General features: G+C 59.1%; 1 protein-coding gene across 12 annotated transcripts in view; it reads left to right on the top strand.

Moving 5' to 3' along the window:
• Positions 1-22214, top strand: part of DAB2IP (DAB2 interacting protein) — a 186933-nt gene that overhangs the window by 150962 nt on the left and 13757 nt on the right. For 11 of the 12 annotated variants that reach the window (XM_053204682.1, XM_053204681.1, XM_053204680.1 and 8 more), the window contains 8 exons: positions 8617-8770; positions 10345-10443; positions 11268-11822; positions 14737-14881; positions 14972-15116; positions 17349-17585; positions 19214-19415; positions 21100-21278. In XM_053204682.1, coding sequence (XP_053060657.1) covers positions 8617-8770; positions 10345-10443; positions 11268-11822; positions 14737-14881; positions 14972-15116; positions 17349-17585; positions 19214-19415; positions 21100-21278 — 1716 coding nt within the window. Of the gene's footprint in view, positions 1-3157; positions 3337-8616; positions 8771-10344; positions 10444-11267; positions 11823-14736; positions 14882-14971; positions 15117-17348; positions 17586-19213; positions 19416-21099; positions 21279-22214 lie in introns of those variants that run through there. The other variant, XM_053204688.1, reaches the window with a different exon arrangement.

The raw sequence follows: 22214 nt of genomic DNA, 5'->3' as shown, positions 1-22214 counted from the left end.
GGACCAGAACCAGTACTCCTCACGTCCCTGGTCTCTTCCCAAGCACCGTGACCCCAAGTCACCTGCAGGCAGCAGTGAGGTATCACTCTGAAGGTACTGTGGCTGTGGTGGCAGTGGGAGGAGTTGTAGTATTTAGTATCCGGTCCCTTATGTTCTTGGAGAGTTGACGTGTTGGGGCTTTTGTGGCGTTCTTGGAAGCAGGTGAGGAACTGTAGCCTAGAGAGGGAGCTTGTTCAGAGCTGTGCAGCAAGTCTGTGGGTTTAAGGGAAAGGGGGGCCCAAGGTCACAGGCAGGGTAAGGGCGGACAGGAGCCCAGGCCCCCCAGGCCAGGTTCCCCGCCCTCCTGTCTCCCTCTCAGTGAGGGCCTGGCCCAGCATCACGTAGGTACCAGGACTGTCCAGCTGAGGGCGATGTGGCCGTTAGGATCCCAGCTCTCACTTCTGGACCCCGTGACCCGCCCAAGCCACTCCACATCTCTAGCCTGTTGCCTCTGGTGTCTTAAAGCTTCCTTCATCAAGTCCTTGGATTTACCGGGGTATGCATGGGAAAGGTCACTCCATGAGCTGGGGCTCTGCGGACCTATTTGAGTGCCGGCTCCCCCCGTCTGCTTTTTGTGCGGGGCCATGTTGGGAGAAGGCCATCGTCTTGGCAGGAATACTTGTCACACAGCTGGGCACATAGTAGGTGCTTAAGTGGTTGTTAAGTGCACGTGGCCACAGTGTCGATCATTGAATCGGCATCTCTGGGGCACTTCCTGGGAGCCAGGCCTCGAGCTGCACTGTAGCCATAGCATGTGATGAGCCGTCCCATCCTCCTGTCCTGGTAGTCAGGGTGTGGACCCTCCTTTGCCAGCTCAGCCCTGCAGTATGAGGGGAGGCACAGGCTGCAGGGGTAGGGTGAAGGCTGGAGACCAGGCACCGGCCAGCCCAGGGCTCAGTGTAGCCCTCAGATAGGGTCACACCAGATCTAGTGACTGTTAGGACTGCCCCCCCTTGCCTTGGACTGACAGAATGCTGGGCCGAGAGGGGCCATGCCTCCAGGCTCTGTCATCCCAGGAAGGCTTCCCAGGCAGGGCAGGCAGCCTGCCTGCCTGCCTTTTAAGGACAGGCTCTGTCTCCCCTGGGCCATGGGAGCCACCAGGCAGCTGCATTCTTCTCCCCTCCCCTGGGGCCCCAGCTGGGCCAGAGTGAGCACTGGCCTTCTCAGCAGTGAGTTCCCAGGCCGGAGGGACAAGGCTGGGCCTGGGGAGAGAGAGCTCTGCTGGATGTTCCCGGTGGGGTGCGGCCCTGTTTGTGTCCCAGGACGCAGTGTCCTCCCCCTGACTGCACTCCAGCACCGGGCTCCTTCCGCTGTGGGCAGAGGCTTCCAGCATAGCTCCCTGGACCTCCTGGCATGTTCTGACATGACTCCAGAGTCCACAGGTCCTGCCAGCCCTCAGGTGGGCACCTCCTCCATTGAGATCAACCTTGGCCAGGACTTTTACCCCCTCCAGGCCTGGTTGTGGCCGTGGGCAGTGGCAGGGGACCACACAAGCATGAGTGGGACATTGGGTTGGGGAACGCTGTGCTCAGGAGTCACGGGCAAAGGGGCTAAAGTGGCCCCCTCGGCAGGGTATACTGATCACCCTTTCCTTTCTTTCAGGAAATTAAGAGCTTTTTTTTTTTTTTTTTTTTTTTTGAGGCATCCCAGAGCATTTCGGGAGATGTAATTTGTCCCCATTTTGCAGATGGGGAAGACTTGAGGCATGGAGAAAGCGAGGGACTTGAGTGGCCAGAGGAAAGGAACAGAGAATGACATGAGGGGTCCTTATCACCCCAAATGTCAGCAGCATCACCCACCCCGGAAGCTTTGGCCTTGCTCACAGCTGCCCCCCGTTCCTACTGAGGCAAGTGTGTAGAGCAGACAGAAGGACTGGAACTGTCCTGAGCGGCTGGCATTTATTTACCCCTGCTTTCTGGAGCCTCTCCCCTGCACTATCTTTTTTTTTAAGCTTTATTTTTGGGAGAGAAAGAGAGAGACAGAGAGAGACTGAGTGGGGGATGGGCAGAGAGAGAGGGAGACACAGAATCCCAAGCAGGCTCCAGGCTCTGAGCTGTCAGCACAGGGCCCAGTGTGGGGCTCGAACCCATGAACCGCAAGATCATGACCTGAACCGAAGTCGGACACTTAACCCATTGAGCCCCCCGGGCGCCCCTCCCCTGCACTCCTACTTGATCCTTACAACAGTCCTATAAGGAATGTATGTCACTCTCCCCACTTACAGATGGGGAAACCGAGGCCTGGAGAGCTGAATGACTTATAAATGATCAAGGCTGAGTGGTTTTTGAGGAATGGCTGGGCACTGGTGACACCAGGCCCTCCTGCCCGCCTCCCTGTTCCCAGCTGTGGGTGGGGAGGGTATGTGTGTGTCTGCCCCTGGGGCTTACTCCACTGCCTACCTGTGCACCTGGCCTGTTACCCAGCAGCCCTCTAGCAGCGCAGGCGTCCCCTCCGCAGCATGTCTAAAGGGGCTCCCAGCTCCTGCTTGCACACTCCCACGGACAGGGTGCTCACTCCTCCAAAACCAAACCAGCTTGACCCATTTGGGGTCAGCTGTGCCTGAGCTGCGATTGGCTTCTCCTGGCCCCGGCTCTGCCCTCTGGTGGGGGCATGCAGGGCAGCTCTCTCTGCCCTTTTGAGATTTGGAAGGAGATTCTGAGCCTCTCATTTTCCAGGCTATACAACCTCTCAGCTCCCCGCACACCCCCCCTTCCCCCCACCCCCACCCCATAGTAGCTGAGAACGTCCTCCCTGTGTCAGATAGGGCTTTTTAATTATCGCAAGTTTTTGTTTGTGGGTCTCCTCCCTCCTTGAAATAATGGGGAATTTGCTAAACTTCTGTGTCAGTAACCTTTGAAGAGAAAAAAAGGCTGGAGTTGAAAAACAGCTCGTGGGCTGGCTGGAAGGCTATCAGATAAGGCAGTGGCCCAGGAGCTGGGACAATGTCCTCTTGTTCCTGCTCCCCAGCCCTCACAATGAGCTGCTGTGGGGCCTGGCTGTATCCCCAACAGTGGCTCCCTCGCCCGTTTCCTGGGCAGGGGCTGCCCCACCCTCGCCAGCCCCCCTGGCTCTTCCTCTTGGACCTGGAATGAGTGGGTCATGGTGAGCAGGTCGGCTGCCCGTGGCCTTTGGCTGCTCGGCAGCCTGGGGGTGACGGAGAAGGGATGGGGGCACCGATGGAGCCAGCCTTAGACTCTGCCGGACGGGGCTCGAGTCTCACTTGGCTCACTCGAGTCTCACTCACCCTGTCTTTCTGGGGTGCGGTACCTCAGTCCTGGTGGTTGTCCTGATAGCTAGGTGAGGAGACAGGTGGGCAAGTGGTGTGGCACGGGGCTTGGCCACATGGCCTGGGTGTGAGCCCTTGTCTGCCCGGGGAGACCAGAGCGGCACGGTGATGGTGGCCGCATTCGGGCTGGGCTTTGACAGCCGAGAAACAAGGATTTCGGCAGGCAGAGGGGTGCAGGGAGAGGCGGTAGGGGCTTCTGGAAACTGTACTGGCGAAGGCCCTGAGGGGGAAGGGGTTCAGGGCAGGGCAGGGACCAGCTGGGGAGGAGAGTCTAGGTCACTTGTCTGGGTGTGATGTGAGGGGCGTCTCAGGGAGGGCTCAACACCAGCTTGGAGCACTGTGGCTTGATTCTCTTTGGGCTGTGAGGGCAAGGCAGAGGGGCCTGTCCGGCAGAAGGCTGCCGCTGTGGTCTAGGTGGAGGCGGCCAGTAGGGAGGCCTTCCCGCATTGCCCCCCGGGCCCTGGCCGAGATAGCTCTCTGGAGCAGAGGAGTCCAGGGCAGGTCTCCCTACCCTGTGTCCTTGGCTGTCTCATCGATGGTCTGGGAACCATGGCACCATCCCCTTGCCAGGAAATATGAGGATTCCATGCTATGGAGGTAAAGGGCCGAGCAACTGGGCTTGGTTGGGGAGGGGATCCAGGGCTTCTAATCCCCTGGGTCTGTTTAGAGTCTAGAGAATCAGTTGTGTCTAGGACTCAGGGATGTCTCGGAGGGATGGGACAGTGGGGAGGGGGGTGCAGCCATGGAGGGTACAGTGACCCCTGGTCTTGGGAGATATGGAAGGAGCCCCCCATACCTGGACAAAGCCAGAGCAGGGGCATTTCTCAGAGGTACTGGGTGAGCAGGCAGCTGCCCTGATGACCAAAGCTGGGTTCATCTTTGTCACTAGGGAGGATTGTCCTCATCCCAGCTGACTCCTCCTCCTTCCTGGAGCTTAGCTGACCTTGGCTGCTGGGATACTGGGACTTTGGTCTGGGAACTCGAGGGCCCTGAGCCTTGGTGCTGAGCCAGACCCCGCCCTATCTACTAGGAGCCCCCTGCCAGGCAGAAAGAGGGTCACAAGAGACCTTCCCAGCATAGCCTGATGACTTTCAGGCTCTGGGACCACGTACAAGGTTGCTGTCTCTGAGGAGTCCGGAAAGGCTTCACGGAGGAGGGTGCACTGATGCCGAGAGTTGAAGGTCGGCTAGGATGAGGGGACAGCTTATGCCTGGAGGCCTGCCTGTGGGAGTCGAAAAGAGCAGCCCAGGGTGAGGTGGAACAGGCAGGTGGGCCCTGGCTAGCGGGGCTGGCATTGAATCCCATGCAGTCCTGACCAGAAACCCCGTCTTCTGGACTCCAAGGCCCGAGAGATGGCTCTCCCTGAAAAATCCTCTTTACAGCACCTTTTAAGTGCATGTTCATTACTATTGATTTCTGTTTGAAATAACACCCTCCTCTTCTGGATAAAGAAGTGGCCCCAGGGGGGTGAGGTGTGGAGAGGGGCTGCCCTCTCGAGCAGTCTCGTTTCTCCCCTGTAAAGTAGGGGTGAACTCAGTATCTGTCTCTCGGCCTTGTGAGGATTCATCAAAGGGATATGTGTGACGTTTCCTGTGGGCACAGCCCAGGGGTGCCAGCTCTGCCCTGGTGAGGAGGGCCGGGTGCATGGAGCCCAGTGTAGACATGTGGCGTGCCCGGCAGGGTTGTTGTGAGAATGAGCTCGCTCCGGCTGCAGACGTGGAAGGCCTTTGGCCCTGCTTGGTATGGTGGTTCTGGTCTCCAGGGACCACAGGAGAGCACAGATCTGGGCAAAGGAGGAGGCCATGCAGTGGGAGTGACCGGAAGGGACCTGATGCAGGGGTTGGGGGACACAGAGACCCTGTGTACAATGGCATCAGGCCCCAGACCCCCCACACCACATGAGGCAGCCGTGGGCAGGGCTCCCAGAGCAACCAGGGCCCCATTCTAGCAGGGGCTTTGGACACATCAGGTAACTGCTGCTTCCTGAACCCCTTACCTTTCTGGGAAATGAGTAGATGAATACTCCTGGTAAAAAGGATGCCAAAGTGAGCAGCTGAGCGCCCTGTGCAGAGTGAAAAAGCAAGTACCTGTGGGTGGAGCCCTTCTCTCCTGGGAGTAGAGTGGGAGCGAGGCAGCGGCCAGCACCTGATCACCTCCTTTTCCTGAGCTTCCTGGGTAGGGAGTCCGTGCCTACTTGCTGCCCCCTTAGGGCCTGGGAAGTCTGCGGTGCCCTCCACCCTCCCTCCTTGCCTTATTGAACCTTTTGCCCAGCCTGGGAAGGCAGAGGCTCTAGGTAAGCAAGATGCTGGCCTACCAGTGCTGACACGAGGCAAAGGATTGGTGTGGTAAAGGCCTGCTTTGAGTAATTGATGGGGTGGGCTGGTGTGGGGGTATTTGGGGGTCCTGTGGGCCTGGGTCAAGGCTGGTTTCCTGGAGGAGGTGGTTCTTAGGCCGTTTGGTGATCCTCTTGGGTTGAGGAAGTGACCAAGTGACCACTCTCCCTTCCCGAAACCTGGTCATCTTATAGCCACCACCAGGGGCACACTCACCTCTGCCAGGGTCACAGAAGAACAACTCCCTCTGGACCTCATGTGCCCCTTTCTCTCTCGCCAGGAGCCTTGTGGGAAAGAGAGGAGGAACGGGCGGACTCCAGGTCGAGCGGGAAGGATACGTGTCTGCATGGGAATCAGGGAGCCCAGGCCCACTGGCCCTGCCCCCATCCCACAGGCCAGCAGTTAGAGCTTGGCCCTCTAGACGGTGCAGAAATAGCCTGCCAGACCTTGGAGTAGCTGCCCCCACTCCCCCTCCCAGTGAACTCGGGTGCAAGGGGTTCGGCCTCTGTTCTGGGTCCCCCAGGCTGGAGAAGCCCACAGGAGGTTGGGAGGGTCACAGCTGCCCAGCTACAGTCAGGATGCCTTTACTGTGAGTTTCCCCACAGCCCTCTGTTCAGCCAGGAACCTTCCCAGGGAGGCCTGGGCCCGCTGGGGTGTGATTATGGAACCGGGTGGTAGGGAAGAAAGAGGAGGGCTGTGCAGCCCTGGGCTCCAGGATCTGGCCGCTTGGGGTCTGGGCTGGGCCTGCTGGGCTCCTGGGCTGTAGACCCAGGGCCGCTTTGGCTCTCCCTGGGCAGAGCCAGTCTACTGAACCATGCCTCCCTTTCCTCTCCCCAGCCACCTTGTTCAGGCGAGAGGGGGCCCTAGCCCCCTAGGACACCAGCTCCTCCCTCTGTACATCCTGGGTCCCTACTCTGCCTTCCCAGCATCCTTACCCGGCAGGGATTTCCAGGCTGGGCCGGAAAACAGCCCGGTCCCAGCCTGCCAGCTGGGTTTTAAGCCCTGGACAGCAAGCCTAGGGTGCTGTGGTTCCCAGCCCTTCCTAAGCAGGGTGGCTTTTCCAGCACCTGGGGCAGGGCATCTCTTGCACTGAGGTATGAAGCCCTATCTGGGAGGGAGGCCTGGAGTTTGCCTTGCGTGGGGGGCGGCCCAAGGTAGAATCTTGCAGCTGAGGGGACTACAAGCCCACCCCCCACCTAGGTCAATGCTATGATGGGGGTGAATAGGCCACTGGAGCAGGGCCTGGGGAGCTCTGTTAGCACCCAGAACTGAGTGGGGTGGTGGCCACAGTGCAGGTTTGTGAGGGCTGCCTCCAGAGAGAGAGAGAGCTGGAGGAGCGGAGGTGGTGTCGCTGGCTCGGGCCTCACGTGGCTCGGCTCTAACCTGACCTCAGCCTGCCTCACAGCTTCCCTCTGGTCCGGCCACTCCCCTCAAGCTCTCAGGAGCCCTACCTGAATGCGTCAGTTCAGCTTGAGGGACCTGAGCCTTGCCCTGTGCCAGCTTCATTCTAGGCACGGGGGGGGGGGGGGGGGGTGAGGTGGGGTGGGGGGGGCGGGGCTGACTGGGCCTCTTGGGTCAGGCTGTGGGGTCCCTGTGGGCTGGGGTCCCAGTTCTGGCTCTGATTCCTCTGCAGTGCCTAACACAGAACTCCCATCTTAGAGAGGTCTGTTGCCATGGGCATCTCGAGTCTGGGGTGTGGACGGTGGCCTCTTGCAGCCTGTGGGGGCCTCTGGGCAGGATCCGTCCAGCTCATCTCTGAATTCCTGAGCCCCCACATAGCGGGGCTTACCCCAGTGGCTTACCTCCAGTGGTCACGGAGATACAGGCTACCGGGTTTGTGCTCCGCAGGAAGTGTTTGGTGATTCTGCCGGACCTTCCTGTCCTGAGGTAGGGTCTTTGGTGAGACAGGGAGAGAATGATGGCTTGAGCTTTGAGCCGTTGGAGGCCAGGAGCTGAGAGGCAGAGGGTGCTGGGGGAAGGAGGTCTGGGTGGGCCAAGCCCCCCAGGGATTTGCGCTGTGGACAGGGGTAGGGGCAAGACCTGCCCGGCTCCCATGCCAGGAAGGGCTTAGCAGGCCTGCTGGTCCTAAGGCCACAGCTGTGGGAGGGGGCTTTGGTGGGACACTGCCATGTGCCGTTGGCTCTGGAAGGGACATTCGCCTCTCGGAAGGACTCTACCAAGCCCTGGTGCGGGTGCCATCTGAGGTACCTTCCATGTGATGTACTGAGGAAACTGAGGCTCAGAGAGGGGAACAGCAAGTGAGCAGTGGGCCCAGGTCCAAGGCCGGGTCTCTCGGAGTCCGTCCTAGTCTGGGCTCCTTCTGGGCACCAGATGATGTCAACTATCTCCGCTCTTTGTGCCTGTGTCGAGCCCACTGAGCCTGGCCTGGGCTCCCAAACTCCGGGACATGGACCCTGTCTGAGTCTCAGTGTCTCAGGTTCTGTGCGGAGACTGTGGTATTCTTTCCTGTTTGAGCCCCAGGTCCTCCTCTGTAAGGTGGGAGCAGCGGATGTCCCCGTGGCTCTCCTGCCCTGAGTGGGACTGGTGGGGGGAGTGGGATGATGTGTGAGAAAGAGCTTTGTTGACAGTGACTTTCTAGACAAATGGGTGACTACTTTGGTCTTGGAGGGAGACCAAGGCCGAGGAGAGGAGGTAGAGAAGGTTGCGTGGGTCCCGTGGGTCTCCAAGGCCAGGACCCTACCCCAGCACTCGGTGCTGACATTCGGCTCCTGAGTGGTGGCCTGATCCTCCGGCACCTGCTCCCTTAGGCTGAGCCACTCTCCCGGAGTCCCGCCGTGGGCAAGAGGGCCTGGCGGGTGTCTGTGACTCCAGCGCTGTGGTGCCCCCTTCCCGGGAGGAGTGACTGCCTCCAGCTGGGAGGTCTGGGCAGGCCCCCCGGGGAAGGGGGAAGGGAGGGGAGCAGCAGGCTGGGCCTGACACAAGAACCCACACCCCCAGGTCCCATCTGATGCCCAGGCTGAAGGAGTCTCGCTCCCACGAGTCCCTGCTCAGCCCCAGCAGTGCGGTAGAGGCGCTGGACCTCAGCATGGAGGAGGAGGTGGTCATCAAGCCGGTGCACAGCAGCATCCTGGGCCAGGACTACTGCTTCGAGGTGGGTCCCACTGCAGGAGCAAGGTGGGGCGCTGGGTCGCTCTGTGGCCTCGGTGAAGGCCAGGCTCTTTGGGGCCAGGCTGGAATCTGCCCAGCGCTTTTGGCTCCTAAGAGACCGGGTGGAGCTGGGAAATGGGGGGCTCTGTTCCTGCTCCGTGGGCTCTTTGTACGCGGCCCGGCACTGTCTCCCATGTGCAAGGGCATGAGGCCCCAGTGGGTGAAGGGAGTGAAGGCCTGTATAGAATTGCTTAAGCCCCCAGAGCCTGCTCACTCCTCCTTAGAAACCCCTCAAATGCAATGTGGGGTAGGAGAGAGTACCCCTTTTTTGGGCCTGTCTCCCCTTCTGCATAATGAGAACCAGAACCTTTCCTGCCCTAGCTTTCTGTGACCCAAGTTTGAGAGCAGGGGGACAGCCCCCAACCTGTGCAGGGCTCCCTCACCGTAGATGGGGAATCTGAGGCCCAGAGTGGGCAGGACGATGTCAGCAGCCACACAAAAGCCTGAGGCCAAACCAAGACCATGGTAGCTAATGTTGCAAGTGTTCCTAGGAGTTCCTAATTGCTTCTCCAATTATTCATATTCTCTTCCCACCTCTGTTTCTGGGAAGCTTCCCACCCCCAACTGTCTTGCATAATTAGGGGAGCTCTCTGATAGAGGAATGAATTCGCCTGGTGATGGAAATCAGCTACTCAGGGACAACCTCCGGGTCCCCCCTGGCCCCGGGGAAGAGGCGGGGTGGTGCCTGGCGCACCTGCCCCACGCTCTGGGCCTCTGGGGCCGTTTCTGGCTCAAGACGCCTGGACCGGCCGGGCTCTGACTTCTTTGCCTGGGACAGGCTGAAGATGGTGCCTGCCCGCTTGTCCACAGCAGGGGGTGCCTGAACAGCCGGGTGAGGAGTCTGGTTTCCCCCACAAAGCCGGGATAGCAGGGGACAGCAGGAACAGAGTGGGAGCAGTTTGGGTCGGGCCCCCCGACCTGGATGGGACTGAAGGAGGAGCAGGAGTCTGGGGAGGAGGGTCAGGGTTTCAGACAGGAGGACCCCAGGGCCCAGCACATCTAGACAGTGCAATTTTTATTTCTCCAGTGTTGTCCCCCGAATATTAAGTTTCTGTGACCAAGTTTAGCCACTTGGCTAAAGAGAACTGTCAGCGGTAGCCGCTAAGGACTGAGGTGATCCTTTGTATCTGTCTTCTCGGTGCCTGTGGCTTTACCTGTAGGGGGGAGGTCCGAGTTGAGCATTGCCTTCTGACCCGGGCAGGGGGCCCACACCTTCTCTCCCCATCTCTGGGAGAGTGAGGTTGGAGCCAGAAAGATGCTCTCCTGTGGATGGGGACGCTGAGGCAGGGGTGGGGAGTGGTGACCAGGCACCGACTGGTGCAGGGCTCCGCTGTCCTGCTGTTGACTTGCTCTGGGACCTTGGGTCACCTGCAAACGTGGTCATTGGGTGAGCTGCCCTGTGGCTGTGGCTCAGACCTGGTGGCCATAGTCCACCCGCCCAGGGCCCAGAGGTCTTCCATCGTACCAGCCTTACTGTGTTCCCCTCCCCTGTGACACGGTCCTGCCTGTCTCTCACAGGTGACCACGTCATCAGGAAGCAAGTGCTTCTCCTGCCGATCGGCAGCCGAGCGGGATAAGTGGATGGAGAACCTTCGGCGAGCGGTACACCCCAACAAGGTAAGCCTGTGTCCCCAATGCCCAAGTAGGGTGGACTGAGGCTGGACCCAGAGTAGACCTAGACGCTGACAGGAGGGGAGAGGCAGGGATCTCCGATGTGGGCTGTGATGGGGGGGTGGAGGCAGCACCCAGGTGAGCAGTAGGTGCCGGGCTCTGAGGGAGGAGCTCCAGTTGGCCAGACTGACTCGAGCCACATGCTAAAGAGGCTGGGCCAGAGAACTGAGCATTGGACTATTGGGGACTTGAGTGCTGGCATTCTGCTGCCTGGATGTCCCCCTTTCCCCAGGCTGATTCCCTACGCATCCAGTTCCAGCTTAGACATCTGTCCCCTTCAGGGGAGCACCACTGACCTAGGCAGGTGTGCCCCCAAGCCGCCCCCGTCAGGTCCCTGGATCCCCTCTTATAATCATCTGCTTCTGTGGCTGCCTTTGGGGCTGGGCTGAGCCCTGGTCACCATGACCTCACTACGGAAGGGGCCTTAGCGGTGGTCACCTCCTAAGTGACGTTACAGACCAGCAAACTCCAGAAGAGCTGGTAAATGGCACAGTCACCTGCTATGTGCCAGGCATTGTGCGAACCTCCTACTCGATCTGTTACTCTGTTTCATTCCTGTTTCACAGGAGAGGGAACCAAGGCTTAGGTTAAGTCATGTGCCTAAGGTCAGTGGGCTCGTCGTACAAGACAGAGCAGGGATCCAGCCCCTTGTCCGCCAGGCTCCAAGCGGTCCCTGCCTCACCCCTGTCCTGTGTCGGGCTTGGGCCCCTCCTGTGTCTGAAAGCTCTCCCTGCCCCCCTGGTGACCGAGGCCCCTTTGTGCACGTGCAGGACAACAGCCGGCGTGTGGAGCACATCCTAAAGCTGTGGGTGATCGAGGCCAAGGACCTGCCGGCCAAGAAGAAGTATCTGTGTGAGCTGTGCCTGGACGATGTGCTCTACGCCCGCACCACGGGCAAGCTCAAGACGGACAATGTCTTCTGGGGCGAGCACTTTGAGTTCCACAACCTGCCCCCTCTGCGCACCGTCACCGTCCACCTGTACCGGGAGACTGACAAGAAGAAGAAGAAGGAGCGCAACAGTTACCTGGGCCTGGTGAGCCTGCCTGCCGCCTCGGTGGCTGGGCGGCAGTTCGTGGAGAAGTGGTACCCGGTGGTGACACCCAACCCCAAGGGCGGCAAGGGCCCTGGGCCCATGATCCGCATCAAGGCTCGCTACCAGACCGTCACCATCCTGCCCATGGAGATGTACAAGGAATTTGCCGAGCACATCACCAACCACTACCTGGGGCTCTGTGCAGCCCTCGAGCCCATCCTCAGCGCCAAGACCAAGGAGGAGATGGCATCAGCTCTGGTGCACATCCTGCAGAGCACGGGCAAGGTGAAGGTGCGTGTGTGGGCGCAGATGGGTCCCCCACGCTCTGTGGCCCCATGCAGAGGCCTGGGATGCGCACTAGGTTATCTGCTGCCCCCCGTGTCCGAGTCCTTGATTTCAGCTCTAACAGAAGCACCCGTCGCAGCCAGGTGGGCTCCCTAAACCCAAGAGTTGTGTCATAGAGTTGCCGCGGGGGGTTCTTGTTCCTTCTCGTGGTTGGAGCCGGTCGCTGACACACATATGGAGCCGACGGGTGGGGTTGTGGCTTACAGTGAGGAAGTGGGTTTTAGGAACCTTCCCGCTGCACCCAAGGGCTGGCGTCTCAGGCTTGAGGAGATCCAGCCTCTCCCAGACACACGTCCAGTGAGACAGAGTTCAGTTGACATCCCTACAAGTGACCACCTGTCGCAGCCCTCACACATCAGACACACAGACTCACACACAGAGCGCGGTGTATTGCCTCCACACAGCAACCAGCCGGCTGTGGTGACAGCCATCCCCGGTCCCATGGCCTCCAGAACAGGGATTGTCCTGTAGCCATCTGGGCAAGCCCTCCTGGAGGGCTTCTGCCCACCTCTTTTTATCTTCCAGGCCATGCTTCAGTCCCTCCCACCTAGTGCTGGAGACAGGCTCCTTCAGGAAGGCTCCCCCCGTGTCCCCTCCTGGTGGGAGTTGCCTGAAGGGGATGCAGTGGAGAAGGACTGGACATTGCAGAAGGCCTTGCATGCTGGCCTGTGTCCTAGGAGAATAAAAGATGAATCTCTTACCTACATTTAAGACAAGAAAGAAGGAACTGGGCCTCTGCCCTCTGGACTTGGTGTGGTTTAAGGACCAAGTAGCCTGTGATGGAGACGAGGGACCGCCGTGTGTCAGGGTCCTGAGCCCTCACAGTCTCAGGACAGGGGAGACACAGGCTGGGGACCCAGGCACATGACTCCATTAGGGCCCCTTATCCTCTTATCTGTTCCCGGAAGTCTGTGGCCCTCTTCAGGCCTCCAGAGCCCCCCTGCCTGTTGGACTCATGCTGTCCTTCAAGGAAAGGGACTTCCTGACTCTGCTTTCCATAAGGGGAGAGAGGCCTCATTGTCTTCTACCCACCCCCAGCTGCAGACTGACTAGGTTGGACCGGCTCTGGCTATACTGTCCTTAATTTCCTGGTCAGTGTTGGGGGTTGCTGGGAAACTGAGTGAACTGAGGGAGTCCCTGGCCCCCAGAGAGGGAGCGAGGGAGATCTCTTCTGCTGCTGTGTCTATTCCTTCAGTACTTGTCCCCCAAGGGCTGGGCTAGCCTGGAAAGCCGACTCCCATCTGCAGTGACCTTTGTTCTCGGGGCTCACGGTGCTTTGTGGAGGGAGTTGGAAGCCAGGCTCCAGCCGCCTCAGTGGGCCTTGGGGGATCAATAGGCAGAAGGATAGAAAGTAACTCATGTGCTAGGGCCATGTGCTTATGAGCCCCTTCTATCTGAACACTTGGGAACCAAAGGGGCATTCTTGGTGAGAAGCAGAGCGTCTGACAAGGGCCCCGAAGTCCCAAGGTGAGGTTTGTGTGAGCGGGCATCTCGGCACCTTCCTGCCCGCTCCCCGGACTCTGCTTTCCTGGGCTGTGGCTTTTCAGAGTCCCTGTCCTTGGGTTCCTGGGCCTTCTCCCCGTCATCCCTACTCCTTTCAATGTGACAAGAGGCAGATCTGGCCCTGATAGCTGGGTGGGCTCAGGCAGGTCACTTTCCTGTTCCATGCCTCGTTGGGTTTTAGCTCTAAAGAGAGCTCCTACTCATCCCAGCCTGGGCCTGGCACCCACCCCAGGTGTTTAGAAGCCCTGTGGAGCCACCAGGCTCCATGCAGTACTTGCCTCTGCTCTGTGTGTTCAGAGAAAGGGGCTCTCTGGGTTGCCTGTAGGGCAGGAAGGGGTCCTCAGGCTGTGTGGTTCCCAGAGAGGCAGTGGCCACTCCCTCCCCCAGCCCCCACCCTTTCTCCATTGGCCAGTAGGTCTCCTGGGCCTAGAACTCAATTCTGTAGTCTAAGGTCCACTTTCAATTTTTGAGGGCCCAAAGTTGTACATAATGGAGTGAGAAATTTCCAGAGCCCCAGAAACCCTGGCCCACACCGGCCTCCTTGCCGCCTCGTCACCTCCCCCCTACCCCGGGTCTCTGATTCCCTGCCTGTCTTCTTTCCCTCCCCCAGGTCACAGGGTTGGCTGAGGGCATGAGGAGGCAGGGGCTCCTGAGAGAGGCAGGTTCACACTGCCCACATCTCTGCAGTCAGGAGGGCATGCGTGGGCTCAGGCTCCTCCCAGGGTCTTCCCGTGATACTGTGTACAGGACCCACAGGCTCACCAGTTTCACAGCTGCCTTCCAGAAAGTCTGGGACCCACAGCAGTGAGGGGCCGCCTTCCCACCTAAGCTGAGGGCCGTGTTCTTGCCCTCTGGGCCCTGGCGCACTGCCTTAGGGCATCTGGACAACTCCCCACTGTGGGGCTGCATAGAACAGGTCTTCTGGGGTGGGAGACCCCCTCAGAGTAACGGGTGGGTAGATAGTGGCAGCTGCTTGTATGACAGAGGGAGGGTGGCCTGTCTGTCCTCTTCGGCGCTGTTGGTGATGAGAAGGGAGACCTGGCCAGGCCTGGTCAGGGCTGAACAGGGTTTGAGTCCAGCGGACCTGACCATGGTGCAGTTGGTTCATGGCTCTGCGTGCTCTTGCCCAGGCCTGCCTTCCCTATTCCTAGACCCAGCTCTCACCAACTATAGGCATCTCCCCTGCACAGGCTGCCTTGTGCGCACCCCCAGCAGCCCCCCCAGGGTGGGCACCAGCAGCGTGGCAGTGGAGCAGCCTTGAGAAGGAGGCACTTCTGGCTGGGGAGCGGGTCTGGGATCTTAGGGTCCTACTTGCAGGCCTGCTCATGTCCATTCTCCTCACCTCCTGCCTCCCCAGGACTTCCTGACGGACCTGATGATGTCAGAGGTGGACCGCTGTGGGGACAATGAGCACCTTATCTTCCGGGAGAACACGCTGGCCACCAAGGCCATCGAGGAGTACCTCAAGCTGGTGGGCCAGAAGTACCTGCAAGATGCGCTAGGTAGGGGTGGGGCGTGGGGCCGGCAGGTGGGCAGGGCATGGGCTGTGCCTGCCAGGCCCTCACTCCCTCTCCCTGCCCTCCTGGCCCCAGGTGAGTTCATCAAAGCTCTGTACGAGTCGGATGAGAACTGCGAAGTGGACCCGAGCAAGTGCTCGGCCGCCGACCTCCCCGAGCACCAGGGCAACCTCAAGATGTGCTGCGAGCTAGCCTTCTGCAAGATCATCAACTCCTACTGGTCAGTGCCGCCCGGGCCCCCACCCCTGTGTCTTTCCCTTCCTGCATGCAGGACGCTGGGCGCCGTGCTAGTGTGCATGTGCGTGTGCTCGGCAGGCCCTTAGGCTCCATCTTCCCTGACTTCTAAATGACAGAGCAGAGGTTTCGCAGGGAGGGCACAATGACACACCCTGCCTGGCCCAGTGGAGTCTTGATGGGCTGCCGGGCCCCGTCCTGGTCCTTTGTGGGCTCGCGCATGTAAGGGAGCGTCCCAGAACATATGCAGGACATGGCAGTGCATTTCCACGCTTCTTAGCGGGCACCCTCCGTGTGCCGGGCACTGTCGTTGATGCTGGAGCTGCAGCACTAGGAGCGAGGCCGACAGCCCTGCTCAGGTACCCTCGTGGGGCAGGTGGACAGCTTCAGGTGAGACCCCTCAGCTGTCCACAGGGGTGCCACTCTCCTGCACCTACCATACCTCACTCTTTTCTTTGGCAGGGTCTCCCTCACCCCACACCTCACCTCCACACGCTCCCTCCCTTCCTGCTTCAAGGCCTTGTGCCTGCTTCCCTCTGTCACCGCCCGTCATGGTATCAGACACGGTTGTCTCATCCCTCCCGGCACCCGCTGTCACAGCCCTGATCCCATCAGAGTGGGACTGTGCCTGTGTCCAGATCCATTTCCTGCACGTACCTGGAGCACCCTGGGGGCAGACAGATTCCCCCGGCTCAGGGCTGGACCCAGGAAGGCCCGGGAATGGTTTGCTACTCCCAAAAAACAGGCAGAGACAGGCCTGCTTGGTTAGCAGCAGCCTTGGGAAGGGGACAGAGGGAATAGCCAGAGCACATAGAGTGGATGTCCTTCTACCAGGTCCCCCTGCCCCTGGGCTGCACAAGGTGCTCACCTAGGTCCATCCTGGCCCCTCGGGCTGGGCCAGAAATGACCCCTGGCCTGGGGTAGAGGCACAGCCTTGAACTCTTTGGGAACATACTTCCCATCCTTGGGCTGGGCTGTGCTTTTACCTGGTACCCGCCCAGTTCCCAGGGCAGACTGGGCGTGGGACACAGGGAAACATGTCCATAGACAGCCATTTTCCATTTCCTCTTTCTGATATTTGTCCGAGGCCCGGAGGCATCTTTCTGTCCTGGACAAGGCCATCGATAGATGTTATCGCTCAGCACCTGCCCCCTGCCCAGTCCTGTGCCAGGCAGTTTGAGGGTCAGGGCTTAAGGTCGTGTCCTCCTCTGCTCCTCTGTCGCTGTGTCTGTAGCATGTTCTTGTTGTTTCACTGCAGAGAGCCTGCTGAGCAGGTGCTGGGCTTGTTGGGCAAAAGCCTTTGGAGTTGATCGAGGCTTCTGATGGACTTGAGATGGTCCTGTGAACGTGGCAGGGCCGGCCTTGTTCTCAGTGTAAGGATGAGGGGACTGAATGAAGTTCAGGGAGGGCCAGGCACTTGCTCAGAGCACCCTGAGTCCGTGGCAGAGCCAGGCATAGAGTCCAAAGAGTGCTGGGGCCTGGCCTGCCCCAGGGTGGGAGGCATGTCTGTCAGGGTGAAAAGATAGGAAAACCACATAAAGATTGGCCAGTGGGGCCTGACTGCAGCAGGCTGCGGGTGCCCGGCAGAGAGAGCCCCCCAGTGGGATGCTGGCAACCCTGCCCACCTTCACTGGGCCCCCCTGGGGAGGTCACTTCCTCCATTTCCCTTCCCACCTAGAAAGCGGGAGCTGTGTTCTCATCCTGTGATTAGCCTGTTGCCATCTTGATCATTTGGAGCTCTTCTGAAAATGTCTGATTCCTATAATATTCAAGCAAAGGGAGTGAGTCTCAGCAGCCAGTGATGGCATCCAAGGGGCAGTGGTCTGTTCCAGTCGTGTTTTCCTCACTCTCCCCGAGATCTTGTGCCTGGTGTCTGGGACAGAGGGTGGAGCCCCGGGGCAGGCCCAGGAGCTGGCCATTGCCGTCGAATCTCGTTGGGACCGAGACCTGGCTCCTGTGTGCCTGCGCCCATCCCCTCTCGGCCCATTTGTAGAGAGCCCACAGCTTTGCCTGGGGTTCCGTGTCCCTGCTCCCTGGGCCAGGCTCTCCCTTTGCCCTCACTGCCGTGCTGCAGTCCTGTGCTCAGTAGCTCACAGGCCATCACCGTGGAGGCGTTGGAATCCAGGGCTCCATCAGACGCAGCACCAGGTCCCTGTTCTGCACCCTCCTGCCCTAGCCCCCTGCCCGATGACTGGCCCACCTTCCTCTGTCCCTCCAGTGTCTTCCCACGGGAGCTGAAAGAGGTATTTGCCTCATGGCGACAGGAGTGCAGCAGCCGTGGCCGGCCTGACATCAGCGAGCGACTCATCAGCGCCTCCCTGTTTCTGCGCTTCCTCTGCCCTGCCATCATGTCGCCCTCACTCTTCAACCTGCTGCAGGAGTACCCCGATGACCGCACTGCCCGCACCCTCACCCTCATCGCCAAGGTTACCCAGAACCTGGCCAACTTCGCCAAGTGAGTGCCGTGAGCCCGGACAGCCAGGGTCCAGGCGTGGGCATCCACTGGAGCCCTGGGGACAGGCCGTGGGTGTGTCTGCCCTGGGGTGGGGCCGCACGGCAGGCCCTGCTTCTGTCCCTGTCCTCCTCAGCTCTTCCCCTCCCCTTCTTTCAAAATCAGATCTCCACCTCCCATCCTCTCCCTACAAAAAGTACATGGCATTTGGGTATGTTTCCTTAATTTTCAAAGGTGAGAAAAGGAGATATTTTTTCCTTCTGCTTTTTGAACTAACATTTTTATCATAAGGATTATCCCGTGTACTTAACATTCATAAGCCTCATTTTGCCATGAATGACTAACATGCCTTCAAGGGAGAATGGCCCATATTTCCTTAACCCGTCCTGCGTGGTTGGGCTCTCAGGTTGTTTCAGACTGTCCTTGTTTGATGCTGTGAAGAATGTCTTTGCTTATAAGGCGCTTCAGTGTTCTCGACTGTACCCTAGAGCGAGTGGGTGGAAACGGAAGGGCTCATTCACAGTGTGGACAGAGCCGTGCTGCAAGCCTTCTCTGTGCTGGGCTCTGAGTCACATCTGGTTCCAGCCTCCTGGACCCACATTTGATCAGGGAGAGAGGGCAGGAAGCAGCGGAGCAGTGATAGAGACGCAGGCCTCCTAGGAGGGCCCCAGCCCTGTCCTCCTAGGAGATGCGCCCCCTGCTGTGTGTCAGGACCGGGGAGGTGGGGAGGCAGTCACCTGCTCACAGAGAGGCAGCAGGAACAGAGGCGGGGCAGGCCCCGGGAGGCCCGTGTGCTGGCTTGATGAGGCACTGTGGCATTCCCGAGTCATTACATGGCAGGCCTGGAGAAGGGGGGTGTGAGACCCAAGAGGACAGTGGGATCTTGAAGTTCAGGTGGGGCAGTGGGTCCCCCACAGGGAGGATGGCCCTCGTCCGTTCTGGGTCCTGAACTGGTCAGCCTGACAGCATGGGGAATGGGGTCTGGAGAGAGCACAGCAGGCAGCAGAGAGACAGGGCAGAGGGCATAGCTGTGGTTCCCTCCCACAGAAGAAACCGCCGTGGAAGTATTGGGGGGTGGGGAGCGGCTAAGGTCGGGGTGATTGGAAGGTAAAGTCAGCAGGCCTAGCCGGGTGGGGAGGAAGAGGGAGAAGCTGGCCACCCCCAGGCTTCTGGCTGAGCTCTCTGGGGGACAGTGGTGTCCCTACTTAGGATAGGAAGCCCAGGAGCGCGGCATGGGTTTGAGGTGACAGCGCTGAGTCGGCCAGACTCGGCCAGGCTGAGGACAGGGGCGGTACCCGTGGGTGTACACGCCTGAAAGCTCAGCAGAGAGACCCGCTAAGTGTGCATTAAAAGTCACCTGCACACCAAGCCATTGAAACTTGGAAGAAAGAGGGAAGGAGACTGACCAGCAGTGAATGGGGAGTGAGGGCCACAGAACATTCTGGTCCTGTGAGGAGAGGTCTGGGAAAGGGTCTCTGGCCTTAGCCGGGAACGAGGGCCCTGAGCCAGAGCAGATGTGTTGGCTTGGTGGAGTGAGTGGTAGGAGAGGCAGCCACAGTGGGGGCAGGGGGACTCAAAGGGGGTCTCCTGGACAGGCCCTGGGACACTTACCCTCTCTGCTTTCGGTCCAGGTTTGGCAGCAAGGAGGAGTACATGTCATTCATGAACCAGTTCCTGGAGCACGAGTGGACCAACATGCAGCGCTTCCTGCTGGAGATCTCCAACCCCGAGACCGTCTCCAACACGGCCGGCTTCGAGGGCTACATCGACCTGGGCCGCGAGCTCTCCAGCCTGCACTCGCTGCTCTGGGAGGCCGTCAGCCAGCTGGAGCAGGTGCCTGGCCCCACGGGCTCCAGGGGGGACAGAGCCGGGCCAGAGGTGGCTGCAGAGCTCAGGGCTGCCCCTCCTTCTGGACTAACTGTGGGGGTCAAAGTGTTCGCCTGCCCGGGTGCCAGAGCCCAAGGTTCCAGCCCAGGCCCTGTGAGCATTGCCCTCAGGGTCCCTGAGCCCCTTTCCCTTGATGTGCAGTGTCCCATTCAGTCACCAGCACTAGCCACGGGAGCCCACTTTGCCCACGGGGGCTTTAGCTGTCCACACTCAGCATTGAGTGCGTGAAGGTGTGCCCCCTACCTGTGAGAAAGGTGATCATCTTTAGCTGCTTCTCTGAAGATATCCTCGTTCTAGGTTTTAAGGCCACTGATGTGAAAAGATAGACACTGAAGATGCTGCACCTCCACACGTCAGGCAGGAAGCTGCAGACCTTTCCAGAATTACCCTTGACCATGAGTTGAAAATCTGATTCCCTAGACATGTCTGATCCTGCTGCGGCTGCCTGGCCTGCGCCCTCGGTGGCCCGGGGTTCCACTGTCGCCCCAGCAGCCCCAGCCCACACCGCAAACAGTCCGGTCAGGATCCACTTCCACAATATCTGTTGCTTCCCCGGGCTTAAAGAGACCACTTTACAAACGTGGTTACTGCCTGAACAGGGATGGAAGGCCTCCTTGCTCCCGTCCCATTCCCTAGAGGTGACCACTCAGGGCACTCCAATGTGTAGCTTTCTAGATATGTCTGCACGTGTGTTAAGTACCCATGCAGGCACAGAGTTCTTTTCCGTTTTTGTTTGTGTTGAAGTGAGCATTGCAGAGTGCATTTCTCACCTGGCTCTGTTGTCCTCTTTCCGTGTCACTAGGGGCTGCGCCGCCGCTGTGGCCTCTCGGATGGCCGCAGGCTGTCCCGCATAGGAGTACACATTTCACTAGCCCCTGTTGCGGACACACGGGTTAATCCCCGCGTCTTGTTGCTGCGGTCGTGTCTGTTCGCTGATACCCACTCCCCTTTGGCTCAAGAGACACAGGGCAGGAAACGGCAGTGGGGCCAAGGCCCTCTCTTTCTCCACCGCTGCCAACACCAGTTACTCTAACTGCCACCGCTTACGGCGTCCCGTGCCTGCCTCCGACACCCACATCTGCACAAGCAGGCAGGAAGCACAGGAGATGGCAGCCGCCGTCACAGCTGATGGCAGTGCAGCAAGAATTTGAAATCGAGGTGTTTGCCTCTCAAGTCTATGCTGTTGACTGCATGAGTTCTCACACTTTTTTTGCACAAAACCACGGAAGCCAGTGCATAAGCAGAGGGCCATCCCAGAAGTCTCTCGGATAGGGAGGTGTTGCTGTGGGAAGTTCTGGGGTTCCTCGTGGGCTCCCCTCTCTGGGGCATGGAGATGGGATGTTCTCAGGTGGAAGGCTTGGACTAGGTCACCATTTCTCCCTTTAGGCCTCTCACCCTCCTCCCCCACCGCCAGAAGTATCTGGGGGGCTTGGGAAAAATGTTCATTTGCAGATTCCTAGGCTTTCCAGCTCCTTCCCAGCCCTGTTGGGTCTGACAGGTGGGGAGGGTAGGGCAGGGCCTGCCTTTCCAAGTGGCTCCTCAGCAGTGTTGAACCCCAGCAGGTGCAGTGCACTTGGCCTCCCCAAGTGGCGCCGACAGGTCACACCTGCCACTTGCTGTGTATTTGCAGAACATTGTATCCAAACTGGGACCCCTGCCTCGAATCCTGAGGGATGTTCACACAGCACTGAGTACCCCAGGCAGTGGGCAGCTCACGGGGACCAACGACTTGGCCTCCACTCCTGGCTCTGGCAGTAGCAGCATCTCGGCCGGGCTGCAGAAGATGGTGATCGAGAATGATCTCTCTGGGTAAGAGAGGCCAGGCGTACCGGCTGTTGTGGGGTGCGCATGTAGACAAGGTACAGCCTGCCTGCAGTTTCCACTGGGGAGGAGGATGTCTACACAAACGTTTATAAAATAAGCTACTTGAGACTTGAAATGTGTCGTGCAGGCTGTAGGCAGTGAGCCTCCATTTGGGAAAAATCAGGGAAGGCTTCTTGGAGGAGGTAATGTGTTTTGGGCTTTTTAGGAAAAGCAACGTTTCCATGGGTGGAAAAGGCATTCTATGTAGAGGAACTAGCACAAACAAAGGCTTGGAGAAAGACAATACATTCTGTTGAAGAACGATCACTAGTCCCGAATGCCTTTAGATTACCCAGGTGTGTGTTAAAAATACCTCTTCTGGTATTTCCTGGGTCTGAATCAGAATCTCCAGAAGTGGCATTCAAGTGTATGTGTTTTCAGCAGGAGTCTGGGTCACTCTGCAAGGCTTTGAGGCTGGGCGCTCCAGAAACTAGGAGAGGTGTTGAGGCCCCGCCCTCAGACTGAGGACAGGGAGGCAGAATGTTCTTGGATGTTAACGTCAAAATGAGGACATTCCTTTGAAAGACTTGGCATGTGTAGTGAACCGTTTGTGCCCCACTCACACACTGCCCTCCCAGGGGGCATCTTGGACTGGCTGGTAAGGCTTATGCAGCAGAGTTGGGACTTGGGTCTTGCTCTGAGGTGGCAACGGCAGCGGGCTCGTAAGCAGGCGAGGGCGCGGACATCCAGAATAGGGTGTGTGGTACACAGGACGGGGGTGCTTCCCAGCTCCCGCTGAGCCCCGGGGGTCCATTCACACAACCTGCCAGATGAAGGAGAGCGGGTCAGGTGGAAGGGGACGCACCTTGGTTAAGAGGTAGCCAGGCGCGTGGGTTCCGAGGAGACCTGACCGCGTGTGTAGCAGGACAGCCAAAGCCTGAG

This window comes from Acinonyx jubatus, chromosome D4 (genome assembly GCF_027475565.1).
Source record: "Acinonyx jubatus isolate Ajub_Pintada_27869175 chromosome D4, VMU_Ajub_asm_v1.0, whole genome shotgun sequence".
In the NCBI taxonomy this organism is placed as follows: Eukaryota; Metazoa; Chordata; class Mammalia; order Carnivora; family Felidae; genus Acinonyx; species Acinonyx jubatus.
The sequence above is the reverse complement of the archived record's forward strand: the minus strand, read 5'-3'. Positions and strand labels throughout refer to the sequence as shown.